The sequence below is a fragment of the Vipera ursinii genome (assembly GCF_947247035.1).
Source record: "Vipera ursinii genome assembly, chromosome: Z".
Lineage (NCBI taxonomy): Eukaryota > Metazoa > Chordata > Lepidosauria > Squamata > Viperidae > Vipera > Vipera ursinii.
The window spans coordinates 50,356,933-50,372,555 of NC_139517.1; the positions used below are offsets into that span (position 1 = coordinate 50,356,933).

At 38.7% G+C, this 15,623-nt stretch overlaps 1 protein-coding gene across 1 annotated transcript in view; it reads left to right on the plus strand.

Annotated features, from left to right (window-relative positions):
• The window catches only part of UBA6 (ubiquitin like modifier activating enzyme 6), a 106,989-nt gene extending 91,366 nt beyond the window's left edge, over positions 1-15,623 (plus strand). Inside the window, exons 28-33 of the mRNA XM_083377075.1 lie at positions 1,116-1,233; positions 2,422-2,615; positions 2,764-2,891; positions 4,157-4,244; positions 4,477-4,571; positions 12,069-15,623. Of these exons, the coding sequence (XP_083233201.1) occupies positions 1,116-1,233; positions 2,422-2,615; positions 2,764-2,891; positions 4,157-4,244; positions 4,477-4,571; positions 12,069-12,204 (759 nt within the window). The 3' untranslated portion in view covers positions 12,205-15,623. The remainder of the gene's footprint in view (positions 1-1,115; positions 1,234-2,421; positions 2,616-2,763; positions 2,892-4,156; positions 4,245-4,476; positions 4,572-12,068) is intronic.

A 15,623-nucleotide genomic window follows, 5' to 3' on the forward strand; every position in this document is an offset into this window, starting at 1 on the left:
AAAAAGGCTGAGTGTAAGGACCTGCCCCAGCTGGTCCCTCAGAAAAGTAAAACTCTTGACTCCATTAAGGTTAATCAAAGAGAACTTTTACTGAGAGATATTGGATGCAGAGAAGTCAGGTGGAATCTGAAGGTCCTGCTCAAAACGCAAAGTAATCCTTTCGTTTTCCCCCCAAACCCAACCTCACTGACTAGGCAGCCAATATGATGCCGTAGAGATGTTATGAGAACACTGAGATGCTGGGTAGATAATGGATCACTCTCAGGGATGGCCTTGGAACCAGGCTGGAACCTGCTGGGAAAGAGACAATCCCCATTCCTAATTCCTAAGCGGTTATAGCAAAAACAAAAGCATGCAAAGAATGCCAGAAACTTCCTTCCCCACTTCCAACAGAATGACAGGACAGCTGCATAGTGGACCTGTCACAGAATGTGTGGGCAGCAGGGTGCAAGTCTAAGAGCTGAGCCTTCTTTCTCCAGCACAGATAGCCGGTTCCCCTCATCATCCTGTGCTAGACTAGGAAGCTCACATGTGGGGAAAGGAACTGGCTCTCTTTGACAGAAAAAGGAAGGTTGGATCTTAAAGAACTCTCTGGTAAGCATCATTTTGCTCTCAGAGATGATTGATGAAAATGATCCTTCATGGAGGGACTTCTTCTTCATTTAGCTTCACTGAGAGTAAAACTATTGCCTGAAGAAGAGATGCCACCTCTTTGGCAAGCAGTATTTTATTCTCCAAGAGGCTGGGTAAATACCAGTTCTGCACATGGAGGGGAGATGTCTTCTTTCAGCAGGTAGATCTTTCACTCCATTTGCAGGCTCCATTACGGTCATAAGTTGAGAATTACCTGTATATTCAGTCTTCCCTAAAGTTTGAGACATAATTTTGGTACTTGGTTTTTAGGCATAATCTACCAGTCTGCTGCTTCTATACTTATCTTTCCAGTCTAAGCGTGTTTGATATCAATCTCAAAATGTGTTACTTTAAATTGTATTGCAGTGAAAAATAGTATTTTTCTCTAATGCTTTATTTATACTTTATAATATGGAGTAATATTTTTCTCAATTAAATTAAATAAAAATATTTGTTGTACTATTTATTGTTACCGTTTATAGGTAGTACAAACAGATGAAGCAGTACGGAAACCAGATCCTATTCCTGTAAGCAGTGAGGATGAAAGAAATGCTCTTCTTCAATTGGAGAGTGCCATCTTGGCCAACAAAGCTACAAAACGTTAGTATCAATTATTAGAAAACTGACTTTTGATTAGATTGATCCACTCAATATATGTAAATATTAAAAACAATTATTTAATTATATTATATTAAATTATCAAACAATTGATAAATAAAATAGCCACAATGGAAAGGAAATGAGAGAAAAAGATTTTCAGAAAAGGGATTTGATATGATGTTTGAATGCCAGGTCACAGGAGATTTAACTTCACATATGACAAAAAATTTGGCTTCTTTAAATATTTACTGGAGGCAAGCTCTCAGTAAGAAACCTAGCACATCTTTAGTACTTGAAAATTAATTATTAGTACTGTGCCAGTTGAAAGACTTCTGTTTTCCATGAAATCAGCATTGATTAGTAGTTAAGCTCTTTCAAGTTTTTTAAGATGCTCAAAATAGATTTGTTTTTATTGATTGGTCAATTAATTTTATTGCTATGTAGAATGCTTTATTATATGCCTTTGTCCAAATATGGCTGCCTCAAGAATAAAGCACAGACAGTGATGTGCTAGAGACAGCTTGTACTGGCTCACAAGAACTGATTCATAAAATTGTGGGACTGAGCTCTTATAAAATTGTGGGAATTTTGCCAGCTGGTAGAGGACTGAGCTCAGGTACATCAATGGAGTTGGCAGAACTGGTTTTTAAACATTTACCAGCACATAGTACTGCATATAGTTGTCCAACAGTGAAATCTGAATGACACACTCTATAATGCCAGGAAATCTAGGAACAAAACAGTATAAAGGACTCTTTCAAATTGTAAACCTGTTTTTTAAAAGGACAGCTAAACAAGCTAAATTTATATGCTATATTGTTTTGTTAGATGCATAATTTTGCTTTTCCTAAGACTTCAAGATGTATATCAACTTTTTAGTAAGTTTTAAAATTCTACATTAATGAAAAAGTTTGTTTATAGAGTTCTTTCTATTAGTACAATGTTTTTAAAATATGGTTAATTCCCAACTATTCCTTTTTGCTGAAAGGTACCTTCATTTTATTAAATTGTTTCCTTATTCAAGTGGAAGTTTCTGACAAATGATTAATATTTCTAATAGATTTCCAATTTTATATCTTTTCAAGTACTATCAGTATAAACAAAATTTTCCTTAAGAAAATTAAAATAAGCATTTAATAATAAATAAAAATAATTATGAATTAATAAAGAATTTTTGTTTCTGATTAGATGATTTACAGATGAAGGAACTTAACTTTGAGAAGGATGATGACAGTAATGGCCACATAGACTTTATTACAGCAGCTTCCAATTTGCGTGCCAAAATGTATAACATTGAACCCGCAGATAGATTGAAAACAAAACGTATAGCTGGAAAAATTATCCCTGCTATTGCAACTTCTACAGCAGCTGTATCTGGCTTGGTGTGTAAGACTGCATTTTTATTCACACAAAAATACACGTCTGTAGTTCATTATGTACGTTGCATACATCCATTGTTATTTTAATTGTATTTTAGATGAAATATATCACTTTCCCCTGCTTTTACATACCTTTCTTTTTCTTCTCTAGGTTGCTTTGGAATTGATCAAAGTAGTGGGTGTCTGCCCATTTCAAGCATATAAGAACTGTTTTTTCAACTTAGCCATTCCAATAATTGTCTTTACAGAAACAGCTGCAGTTAGAAAAACAGAAATAAGGTAAAGGAAGATATTAAACAAGATATGTTTTGAATATGCAATTTTCTAATGAAATCTCTGTATATTATGCAACTGAAAAAAAGTTTATCAGTAAAGTTAATTTTTTTAGAATATCACCTGCTACCAGGCAGGAAATACAAAGAATATACAACTATATTTTGTTCTAGGAAACAGCATTTCCTAAAATGTCCTACTGGAACATTCCCATCAAATTGTGTTCTGGCAGGATAGAACTCTAAACATTCCAAATATTTTGTATTCCATATGGAACAAAGCTCTAAGTGTTCATAGTGTTACACTGCAGGATGCAATGAAAATTTGGATTAAAAGAAATCCAAGGTAGGAGGCATAGGGAATGTCCTTAATAGATGGTGGGAAAATCCATTACCAAAACAACTATCAGAGAAGTGCAGTTTAAATCCATTCCAAGAAATTAATTTACAAAAATGCCTCCCTATTCACATGAAGTTAAAGTGAGTTAGTTGTAATATTCTGTTACTAGGTAAAGGTAAAGGTTCCCCCGCACATGCGTGCTAGTCGTTTCCAACTCTAGGGGCCGGTGCTTATCTCCGTTTCAAAGCCGAAGAGCCAGCGCTTGTCCGAGGACGTCTCCGTGGTCATGTGGCCGGCATGACTAGACGCCAAAGGCACACGGAACACTGTTACCTTCCCACTGTAGTGGTCCCTATTTTTCTACTTGCATTTTTATGTGCTTTCAAACTGCTAGGTTGGCAGAAGCTGGGACGAGTAACAGGCGCTCACTCTGTTACGCGGCACTCGGGATTCGACCCGCCAAACTGCCGACCGTCTGATCGACAAGCTCAGCGTCCTAACCCACTGAGCCACCGTGTCCCTATTCTGTTACTAGAGCTGCTCTAATAAGTCCAATAATCTCCCTCTCTCTCTCTCCCTGACTCTGTCTCTGTTTCTCTCTCCCCCTACCTACCTAACTCCCTACCATAGTTGCCCATCTAGTCAATGACTCTGGGGGGTTAATTCAATATGACATTGGCTTGGCAACCTGCAATGGAACTGTATTTTTCCTTTGCTATGCAATGTGGAAGCTCAATTGTCTGTGGAGTCAGTCATCCAGGTTATAGTTATCCCAAACATGCTTTTTCATGGGGCTGGACTTTCATGTCCAGTTGCCTCATGAAAAAGCATCCTTGGGAAAGCTTAACTGCAACATAAGATTGGTAATCCCTTGTTCCTCAACACTATTTTAGGGATTTTCAAAAATGCTTTACATTCTTATTTTGTAACAGAAATGGGATATCTTTCACAATCTGGGATAGATGGATTATTCATGGGAAAGATGATTTCACACTCTTGGACTTCATAAATACTGTCAAAGTAAGGTATTTTAATAAAATATATAGTAGAATAATTGGGAGACATATTAGTGTTCTGTTAGATTTCATTAAAAGCATTATTGTCTTTTAAGTCATTAACTATTATCAGCTGAAGTTTTTGTTTTATAACGTGTTTACTAAAAATGATCACACTGAATTAAGTTTTTCCCTTTGTTTCTGAATACATCATTTTCTATCTGGTATAGTTGATTTTTTTAAAATGTGTGTTACAGGAAAAATATGGAATTGAACCAATCATGGTTGTCCAGGGAGTCAAAATGTTGTATGTACCTGTAATGCCTGGCCACGTTAAACGATTAAAGCTGACGTAAGTTTTAACTGAGCATAACTCAAAAATTAATGGGGACTTTGGGTTTCTAACAAAAAAATCTGTTTTACGCTGAAGATGTTTGGAGATCTCTTTATGAAACATTGGTATGCTGTCGATTATGTAAGGAATAATAGCAATTTTTGTTGTTTGATTTACTCCTCATAAAGATTAAAAGAAGTTGGCCTTCTAGTTTCAGCATTGACTAGCATCAAACATTAGAACCTTATAAGATTTGATATAGTCTAGTTTTCATTTTCTTTGTTTGAATGGTAGGGGGGAAAACCTACCTTGGAATAAAAAAATTCTGAAGATGTTCTGGTGCTTAACTGCTGTTTTCTTTGTGAGAGGAAAAAGGTTCCACACTATTTTTAGATTCAATGATTATTTTTTCAAGAATTTCTGGGATAATTCATAACATATGGTTTATGTTTTCCAGAAGTTCAGTACATTTGTTATGGTGAGAATTCTATTTGATTATCTGTAAAGTTAGCTGATTTCAAACCCTGGTTTGCATAAGGTCTATCAGAGTTAATCATCACATCTGTTTAAGTTTCTAGAGATGCTGAAGTGACGTGGAAATGCAGTGCTTCTCATTTCCATTAAATCAGTAAAGCATGACCAGTAGCAGGGTGAGGAGAATTTTGTTTTTAATTTTGTTGTACAAGGTGCCTCCCTTGAATACTCATACAACTGTTTTGTACTGTCTCCTTTAAATTCACTTGGCTTATTCTTTACAGGTAGTTCTTGATTTATGACCACAATTGAGCCCAAAATTTCTCTTGCTAAGTGAGACAGTTGTTAAGTGAGTTTTGTCCCATTTTATGACCTGTCTTGCCACAGTTATTAAGTTGAATCACTTCAGTTCTTAAGTTACTAACATGGTTGTTAAGTGAATCTGGCTTCCCCATTGACTTTACTTGTTGAAAGATTACAAAAGAGGATCACATGACCTAGGGCCACTGCAACCATCATAAATATGAGTCAGTTGCCAGGTGTCTGAATTTTGATCACGTGTCCATGGGGATGCTGCAAAAGTTGTAAGTGTAAAAAATGTCATAAGTCAATTTTTTCAGTGCTGTTGTAACTTCAACCAGTGTCTAAATGAACTGTTGTAAGTCAAGGACTACCTGTATAGCCTCTAGGGGCAAGGTTTTCATTAGTACTCTGTACCACTGACCTGGAAGAACATTCATCTTCTGTATTTTTTCAGGAGAATTTTTTTGTCTAGATCAGTATGAGAAAATTTCAGTATTAATTGACATCTACTATTGTTTGTATATAGCTTTTATTAACAATTTGGAGTATAATAATTAAATCTAATACAAACAGAATTAGAAATTAAAAAATAGACAGGAGTGAAAATGCAAGGGGAAAAAAAGAAAAAGACAAGAAAGATAATATAATGAAAAATAAAACATATAATACATGTTTTTCAACTTTATTCACAACAGATATAAACAAATTTAATAACTCTTCATCTTCTCTTTGCAACCATTTTCCTCCTTATTCTGTATCCCATCTCTTATAAATAAACAAATCCATAAAACATAATCTTTTCAAACCTGGTGCTAGGGGAAATACAAAAAGATTAGCCAGAAGTAACTATATCTTATTTTCACCTTGATCAAATAAACTTTATATTTCTTTTACCTTTACTTCTTTTATCTTTACTTCATTGAAATATTGAATTTTTCTTCATTTCTTCTTTGTTCCACTGCATAGAGTTCTACATAGTTTTTAACAAACCTCTTTTGTAAATCCAGTAGGAAACAAATTATCCAGGTCACTCTCTTAGCTTGTCATTTGTATTTTCCTTTTACATTTTAAAACCTTAGCCAGTTTCTTTTGTAGGTCCAATGAAACATAGTTTTATAAATATTCTTTTTGGCCTGTCAATTGTAAATCCACTTTTGATACCAAGCTGTCCTCTCATTGGAGCAGCCACTCAGAGCGCATATGGGTGATTGCCCATCCTTTCCTCATATAGAGAGGGTCCAATGATGATCTGTGAATGTCAGCTCTTCTTTTGCAGAGTTGTCTTCAGTTGGTAACTTCACGTTGCTGTCAGGGCAAATGTTCTGGGACAGGGCTTTTCAACCAGTGGTAAGGGTACCACCTGTGGTACATTGGCACCTGGCAGGTGGTACGTGACCATCCTAGAAAAGTGGTAGCGGGGGAGGGGAATGAGCTGAACCGGTGGCAGCACTGCACAAGCCTGAGTGAGAGATGGCTGGAGATGCAGGGCTGTCAGGACTCAGTGGAAGCACCAGGATCAGCGCTTCTTTGGGGCTGTCAGGGCTCAGCGGAAGCACCAGTTTCTGCCACAGGCTCCAGCTGGAACTCAGCACTGATTCTGGTGCTTCTGAGCCCAGAAGAAGCGCCGATCAGCTGGAATGTTGCAGCATCTCCAGGGTGTTGTGATTTACATTTAGATGCTTGGCAACTGATTCATATTTATGATGGTCACAGTGTCCCAGGGTCATGTGAAGTGACCAAAACCTGCTGCAACCACCCAGCAGACGGGGGGAATAAAAACTAAACACCCACCCCACCCCCGCTGCCAATCCTCAGCAGTAATGCTTACAACAATGAAAACCTCAGACAGGAGGAAGAGCGCCGCCGGGAGGGCAGGCTGGTGTCTTGCTCAGCTGTGGCTTGGGGGCACTTTTTTCAGTGCCATTGTAACTTCAAACAGTGACTAAGCGAACTGTTGTAAGTCAAGGACTACCTGTACTTCATCACTTTTTTCCCTTTTTTTTTTTTTTGGTCATCAAGCTTTTGACACCTTGGTAGGTATTCAGATGTTGCCATATCGTAAAAGTGGTACAATGGGTGAAAAGATTGAAACGCCCTGTTCTAGGAATCTCAGTTTCAGATGAATATCATTTTTAAATATCCCTTTTGAGGATATTTTCTTCCACTACAAATACTGCACTTTTAGCTTTTTTGTGATAAGTCTGTTCAGTGGAATGAATGCACATTGTTAGCAGAGAACATGGGTTTAGTATTACTGGGAGATATAAGATTATTGTTCCACCACATGACTGTATTCTGTCAGCATATTATTTTGCAACTGAAAATAATGTGACATATTGCATAGACACTCAAATTTTCTGTTCTATTTTTAAGATGTGAGTGGAGAAAAGAATTGTGTTTTGTATAAGGCTAGATTGATAACTATGTTTTTGAAGATATGTTTATTTCTAAAATAGAACAGGTGTTCTTCTATATAGCAAAGTACAGGTAGTTCCTCAATTTACAGTTACAAATGAGCCCAACATTTTTGTTACTAAGCAAGACATTTGTTAATTGAGTTTTGTCCCATTGTACAGCCTTTTTTGCCACAGTTGTTAAGTGAATCACTGCAGTTGTTAAGTTAGTAACACAGTTGTTAAGTGAATCTGGCTTCCCCATTGATTTTATTTATTTATTTATTTGTTTGTTTTATATACCGCCCTTCTCCCGGAGGACTCAGGGCGGTGTACAGAGCAATAAAGTAAGAATACAATAAAGCAATAAAGTGAGAAAATTTTAAAACCCAAATCCATCAGGCCAGGCCGGCTTGTTGGAATAGATAAGTTTTTAGATCACGCTGGAAGGAGCGAAGGTCGGGGGCCATCCGGATTTCAGCTGGTAAGCGGTTCCAAAGGTTTGGCGCACCCACCAAGAATGCTCTCCCCCTGGGGGTCACCAGCCGACATTCTCTGACTGGTGGCACCCTGAGGAGGCCCTCTCTGTGGGAGCGCACAGGACGGAGGGATGTTGACGCCGGCAGTAGGTGCTCCCGTAGGTAATCCGGACCCATGCCATGTAGGGCTTTGTATGTCATCACTAGCACCTTGAATTTCACCCGGAAGGCAACTGGAAGCCAATGCAGCTCACGGAGCAGAGGTGTAGTATGAGAGTATCGGGAGACCCCCAAAAGCACTCGTGCAGCTGCACTCTGCACCAGCTGAAGCTTCCAAGTGGTTCTCAAGGGCAGCCCCATGTAAAGAGCATTGCAGTAGTCAAGACGAGAGGTCACAAGTGCCTGGGTGACTGTACGCAAGGCATCCAGGTCCAGATAGGGTCGCAGCTGGCGCACCAGACGAACCTGGGCGAAGGCCCCTCTAGTCACAGCTCCTATATGATCTTCTAAGGAGAGCTGTGAATCTAAGAGGACCCCCAGATTGCGAGCCTTATCTACGGGGGGTAATAACCCGCCCCCGATATTAAGAGATGGAATAATCTGAATATTCTGACATGCCAGTATGTACAGCCATTCAGTCTTGTCCGGGTTGAGTTGAAGCCTGTTCCTCCCCATCCATTCCCGGACCGCTTCCAGGCAACGGGACATCACGTCGAGGGCATCACTGATGTGGTTTGGGGTCGAGATGAAAAGCTGGGTGTCATCAGCATACTGATGATAACCCACTCCAAAACCACGGATGATCTCACCTAGCGGCTTCATATAAATGTTAAACAGGAGAGGTGAGAGGACCGACCCCTGAGGAACTCCATAAATGAGAGGCCTCGGGGTCGATCTCTGGTCACCCGCCAACACCCACTGTGAACGTTCCAGAAGGTAGGAGGAGAACCACTGAAGAACAGTGCCTCCCACTCCCAATCTCCTGAGACGCCGCAGTAAGATACCATGGTCGATGGTATCAAAAGCCGCAGAGAGGTCTAATAGGACCAGGACAGAGGAATGACCCCTGTCCCGAGCCCGCCAGAGATCATTCATCAGAGCGACCAATGCCGTCTCCGTGCTGTGTCCGGGCCTGAAACCCAATTGGTACGGGTCTAGATAATCAGTATCTTCAAGGAACAGAGGAAGCTGATGCGCCACTATGCTCTCAACAACCTTCGCAAGAAAGCGAAGGTTGGAGACCGGGCGAAAGTTGTTTAAAACAGCTGGGTCCAGGGAAGGCTTTTTGAGGAGGGGTCTCACCACCGCTTCTTTCAAGGCTGCGGGGAAACTGCCCTCTTTCAATGAAGCAGTTACCACTGCATGGATCCAGCCTCGTGTCCCATCCCGAGCCGCATAAACCAGCCAGGAGGGGCACGGGTCCAATAAGGATGTAGTGGAGCTTAGCTTCCTCATGATCCTTTCTACCTCGTCCAGAGTCACAGGATCGAACTCTTCCCAGATAACATCAACAAGACTGTCCATGTTCTCATCGTCAGACTCTGCCCAGTTGGAATCCAGACTGGTCTGGATCCGAGCGATTTTGTCCAGCAGATGTTGGCTAAATTCCTCAGCACGACCCTGCAAGGGATCCTCCTTCACCTCTAGATTAAGGAGGGAGCGGGTCACCCTAAACAGGGCGGTCGGGCGATTATCTGCGGACGCGATAAGGGCAGCAAAGTAATTAGACCTTGCCCTCCTTAGCGCTGCGAGATAAGACCTCATAAAGGACCTTAGTCGCAATCGGTCGGATTCGGATCGGCTGGATCTCCAACAGCTCTCTAGGCCCCGTCTCTGCCGTTTAATCTCCCAGAGCTCCGTAGAAAACCATGGAGCCCACTGGGATCTGCAACGGGTCAGGGGCCGCATGGGTACAACTCGATCAAGTGCTTCTGTGGCTGCCTTTTCCCAGGCTTCCACTAAGGCACTGGCCGAGCTATGAGCAAAGGAGGCAGGTGGGGGGCCAAGCGCTGTTTGGAACCGCCCAGGGTCCATTAGCCGCCTGGGGCGGTACCATTTCGTTCAGTAACCCCACGACGGGGAGTGGCAAAGCGGAAGGTCAGCCGCAGGAGATGATGATCTGTCCATGACAGGGGCGTAACAATTGGAGAGCCCCCACCCAGATCATCTAACCACTGTCCAGATAGGAAAATCAAATCGAGCATGTGTCCTCCTACATGAGTTGGGCCCTGGATTATCTGCGTCAGGTCCATGGCTGTCATGGAAGCCATGAACTCCCGAGCCAACTCAGATGATCTCCCCAGGGATGGTAAGTTGAAGTCACCCAAGATCATAATTTTGGGGAACTCAACCACCAGTCCCGAGAGGATGACAAGAAGCTCAGGCAGGGCTGCTGCTACGCGACTAGGTGAAAGGTACACTAGTAGCAAGCCCAACTGAGCCTTAGGGCCACATCTAAGGAGGAGAGACTCACACCCGGCTATTTGGACAACAGTGGCCTCTCGCGGATACAGGTTCTCCCTCACCGCTACCGCCATTTCATTTTGCTTGTCAGAAGGTCGCAAAATGTGATCACAAGACCCTAGGCCACTGCAAGTGCCATAAATAAGAGTCGGTTGCACTCTTCTGAATTTTGATTACATGACCATGGGGATTCTGCAACGATCATGTGCAAAACAATCATAAGTCATTTTTTTCAGTGCCATTGTAACTTCGATCACTTTGTAAATGAACTGTTGTAAGTCTGGAGCAGGGGTAAGCAACCTTGGCTCTTTTATGACTTGTGGACGTCAATTCCCAGAAAAGAGCCAAGGTTGCCTATCCCCTGGTCTGGGGCTATCTGCACACCTTTTTGATTTGTGTAATCCTTGCTCACTAGGAATAATCCATTTGGATTTGTTTTCTTTAAAAAGTAGGAAAGAAGTAATCATAGAGATGGGTGCTCTAGAAAGACAAAATATAAATAAATAAATAAAATATGGATCAGATCCTAGATAGAAAACACTTTTCTGTTTATTCAAATTACTTAGATTTTAACCTTGTATTTATTATGCTATCTTTACTTTCTATTTTATGGCTTGTGGTTTTGTTTTTGGATTTTTAAAAAATGTTTTTGTGGATGTTCTACTTGAATGTTCTTTAATAATCCATATAAGATGTTAAGAGTCTTTAAGACAGAGAAAAACAAAGAACTATTATATACAAAGGCCTGGCAAAAGAAGTGAGGGCAGGGGACATTAAAGGACCAGAAGGTAGAGTTTGAAGTCATCTCTCACACATCCTAAATCATATCATTTTATCAGGAGCTGAAATATGTAGCAGGCAGAATCACTGCAGCTGTTAAGTTAGTAATATAGTTGTTAAATGAATCTTTTCATTGACTTTGTTGTGATCAAGTGACCCCGGGACAGTGTGACCATTATAAATGCATGCTAGTTGCTAAGCATCCAAATTTTGATCACTTGACCATTGGGATTCTGCAGCAGTTGTAAATGTGAGAAACAGTCATAAGTCACTTTCTTCAGTGCCATTGTAATTTTGAACTGTCACTAAATGAATGATTGCAAGGTGATAACTACCTGTAACTATATTTTCTTATCAAAAAGCAAAATTATTCTGGAAAGCTAGAATCCCTAGGTCAGAGCAGTCAATAAACAAAGATTGATAGTAAATATTAACAATGCCCCCTAACTATTGTACAATCATAGCATAGTTTTATTAACATCTTTCAGATTGATTCTGATTATGTCCTTAAAGATCTATTAATCTGTAGAAATTATGTCTTGAATTAGTTTTCTAATTATTTTTCAAGAAACTCATTTGTGATATATCTGTTACTTTTTTAACTTTTCAATCATATCTCATAGGATGCAAAAACTTGTGAAACCAGTGGTGAATAAGAAATATGTGGACCTCACAGTGTCATTTGCTCCTGAAATAGATGGTGAAGAAGACTTGCCAGGACCACCAGTTAGATATTATTTTGCCCATGAAAATAACTGAGACAGGTCTACTGTTTACAACCTAGTAGGTCATATGAGTTGAGCATGGCACCGTCTCCTTTTTATAAATGGTACTATATACGAAGCCTTAATTTAGAATTGAACAGTGGAAGATGGTGAGCTCTTCTGAGAAGTCCTACAGCAAAATAACTTGTAACATTGTAAGGAAATTTGAAGCTTGCTCAAAAATATTGCTGTCTTTTGTGGGGAAAAATAACTTTTATTACTATCTGCAAAAAGATCTGAAAGGCAAATACAAAATCTGCACTGAAAACAGGAGCTGAGCATTATGTGAGGTGGCAATCAAGACTGGAGAAACTGCACCATGTTCCAAATGATTTTTTTCTGCTGTTTTTCGCCACTGCACCATAATCCTGAACCCATCCATTCTATGATGTTCCATGCATATTGACCCTGTTTTCATTGTATAAAATGCATTTTTTTTATAAAATAGGATAAATTATAGCTAAGAAAAACTAATGTGGTAATGTTGGTTTACTTTATACTTACACCAGAAGTAGAATATTCGAAATAACATTATGTGAAAAATTGCGGATATTTGTATTTATTTCCTAAATATTTGATTTTCATTGGTCCTTTACATATTGTTGTTGTAAAGAACTATGTATAAAGAAGACTGATTTGATCCTAATTGAAAAAAGAATTAATATGCTTTTAATGGAAATATATTTTAGAGAACTTTGAAATTTGAGTTTAGCTGACAGTCACATTATCCATTACTGGGCACTTGTTTTAAACCTCATCCACTCCTAAATAAAGTGGGGCTCAATCTTTCATAATAATAAAAGGGACATATAGATGCATACTGCCTATTCATTAATTTCTTTCCTACAGACTCTAATTCTTACTGTATTAATATTAAACTACTGAGCTTGGTTAGGAAAATAACACTTAATGGGATAATTAGTAGAAAAATAAGCTTTAGTGCAAAAAATAACTAAGCCTTGCTAAAACATATAACAGCATCCCACTGTTATATAATTAGGAGTGATTCAGATTTAATATATCCAGTTATTGAACTGTTTTATTGCAATTTCTTTGGCCGAGGAGTTTCTTATTTTTATGTAAATCCCCTAGCTTTTGAAAGTTTTATATTGTTGCTATCACTTAACATGGAACTTGCAATGCTTAAGATGAAAACCAATAGGCTTAAACATATTAGAAATGTGAGTGATTTTCTCCTTTGGCCACTTTTTAATGTGGTGATTCTGTAAAGTATTTGGATATAAGCATGTTTCAGCTATGAGTCTGATTGCAAACAGTCTAGACATGTAAAGTTAAACATTAAATTTATTAGCAGAGGACAAGAAAAATAATTTAGTTCAGTAATCTGCAACCAAGGTAGCTTCCAGAATGTGTGTTTCAACCCCTGAAAACCTCAGCAATAGTTATATTAGGTAGGAAATTCAAGGAATTGAAATCTCCACATCTGGAGAGCACCCACATTAAAAAAAACAGGTTTGGCTTTGTATGAAAAAGTACAGAAGCATAATTCATTTTTGTTTTATGTATGTAACCTGAATAAATTGTTGCCCATTATATATTGTTCCACCATTGCCTTTATCATCATTGTGTAGATTATGACAGCAACTTGTTCCTTGTTTCAGTAGACACAACACACCAAACATTAATTATTCTCTGAGCTGAATTCATAGCAAACTCACTCCAACATTTGGGAGTTACTCTTAACATACAATTCTTTAGTCTTTTAATTGTATTCTGCCAAATAAATACTTGATGTTTTTCAGTATGAAATAGTTTTGGAGAAAGCAATTTACTATGTACTAAGAAAGGCTTAAAAATTAGGAGGCAGCAAAACAAGATTGTAGTAGGCAATGTATTAAACGATTTAACTTTGTGTTTTATTTAACAATCTGGATGTGATTATGTCTTCTGTTCTCTGTTTTTCTTTGCGATTACTAATCAGCAATCAGAAGTAGCAACAAGATTGTATTTGCATATGCAAAACTGCATTTGATGTCATACATCAGCCAGCTTGAAAATGAGGAGTCTTTCCTTGCAAGTCTTTCTTGCAGAGCTTACTTTATAGAAAAATACAAAAAAGGGCCATTGTCAGCAGAAAAATCTCCATACCTGTGGCGCAGCTAGTTAATCATTTTGAGGATTAGTTTGCTCACACAAATAGGGCTTTCAGCTTAAAAGAAAAATATGTATAATTATATTATCCTTCCATAGTTTGCATTATTTCTGAATTGATTTCAATACATTTTGAAGAATTATTTTTATTTGTGTATACAAAATAAAATGTATAGCATAAGCAGTTACAAAAACTGCTTTTTGTCTTTCATATTAAATAATTTGAAAAGGTAACATCAAAATGTGCATGACTTTGTCAATATTTTGGGACATGTAATTTGAAAATATAGATGGTTTACAGTGAGAACTAGGCATGTAATTTTATCAAAATATATCAAAATCATCCCCTCATTAGTGGCCTAGTGTTTAGTGTTCCATCGCAGTACTGCTTTCATTGGAATAGTAGCAGTAACAAAATAATTTATGTTTTCTGCATCCATGGTGGTGCAGTGGTTAGAATGCAGTACTGCAGGCTACTTCTGCTGACTGCCAGCTTCCTGCAGTTTGGCAGTGTGATTCTCACTGGCTCAAGGTTCATTCAGCCTTCCAGTACTTATATTGTTGGGGGCAATATGCTGACTCTAAACCTCTTAGAGAGGGCTGTAATGCATTGTAGAGTGGTATATAAATCTAAGTTCTATTGCTATTGCTACTTAGACTTGAACTCTGATTACCAGAAGACCATACCTTCTGTAAATATTGGTCATAAAGTTATAGAAGTCTGTAGCGTGGCACTATTGATTACCTCTTGATGTATGTTTGTAGTTCATTTGTAAAGTACTTATATAGCAGCACTGTTCCAAGATAAAGAAAAATACCATGTGTCCATACACTTTAACACTGACAATGTTCTCCGTCATGCTTAAGAAATTAAAATGCTTCCATAGCTACTTTTTACCTAGCATCTGTTTACTGAGGTGAATGTCTCACTGCGTAATGCTAGGAGTGGCACTGACAGCTTGAGTGAGGTAATTGTTGCATGGTAAGAGTTAAACAGCATGATCAGCTCCTGACCTTCGCTCCTTCCGCCGTGACCTGAAAACTCACCTATTTGAACAAGCCGGCCTGGTCTGATGGGTTTGGGGTATTTTAATTGTAATTTTAATTAACTTTTACTGCAATTGGGCTATTATATTTAATTCTTATCTTAACTTTTGTATATTGTATTTTTATTGCATTTTATTGCCCTGTACACCGCCCTGAGTCCTTTGGGAGAAGGGCGGTATAGAAATTAAATTAATAATAACAATAATAATCATGGCCAAAATGGTACACAAGGTGGCAATACTGCAAGACTACAAT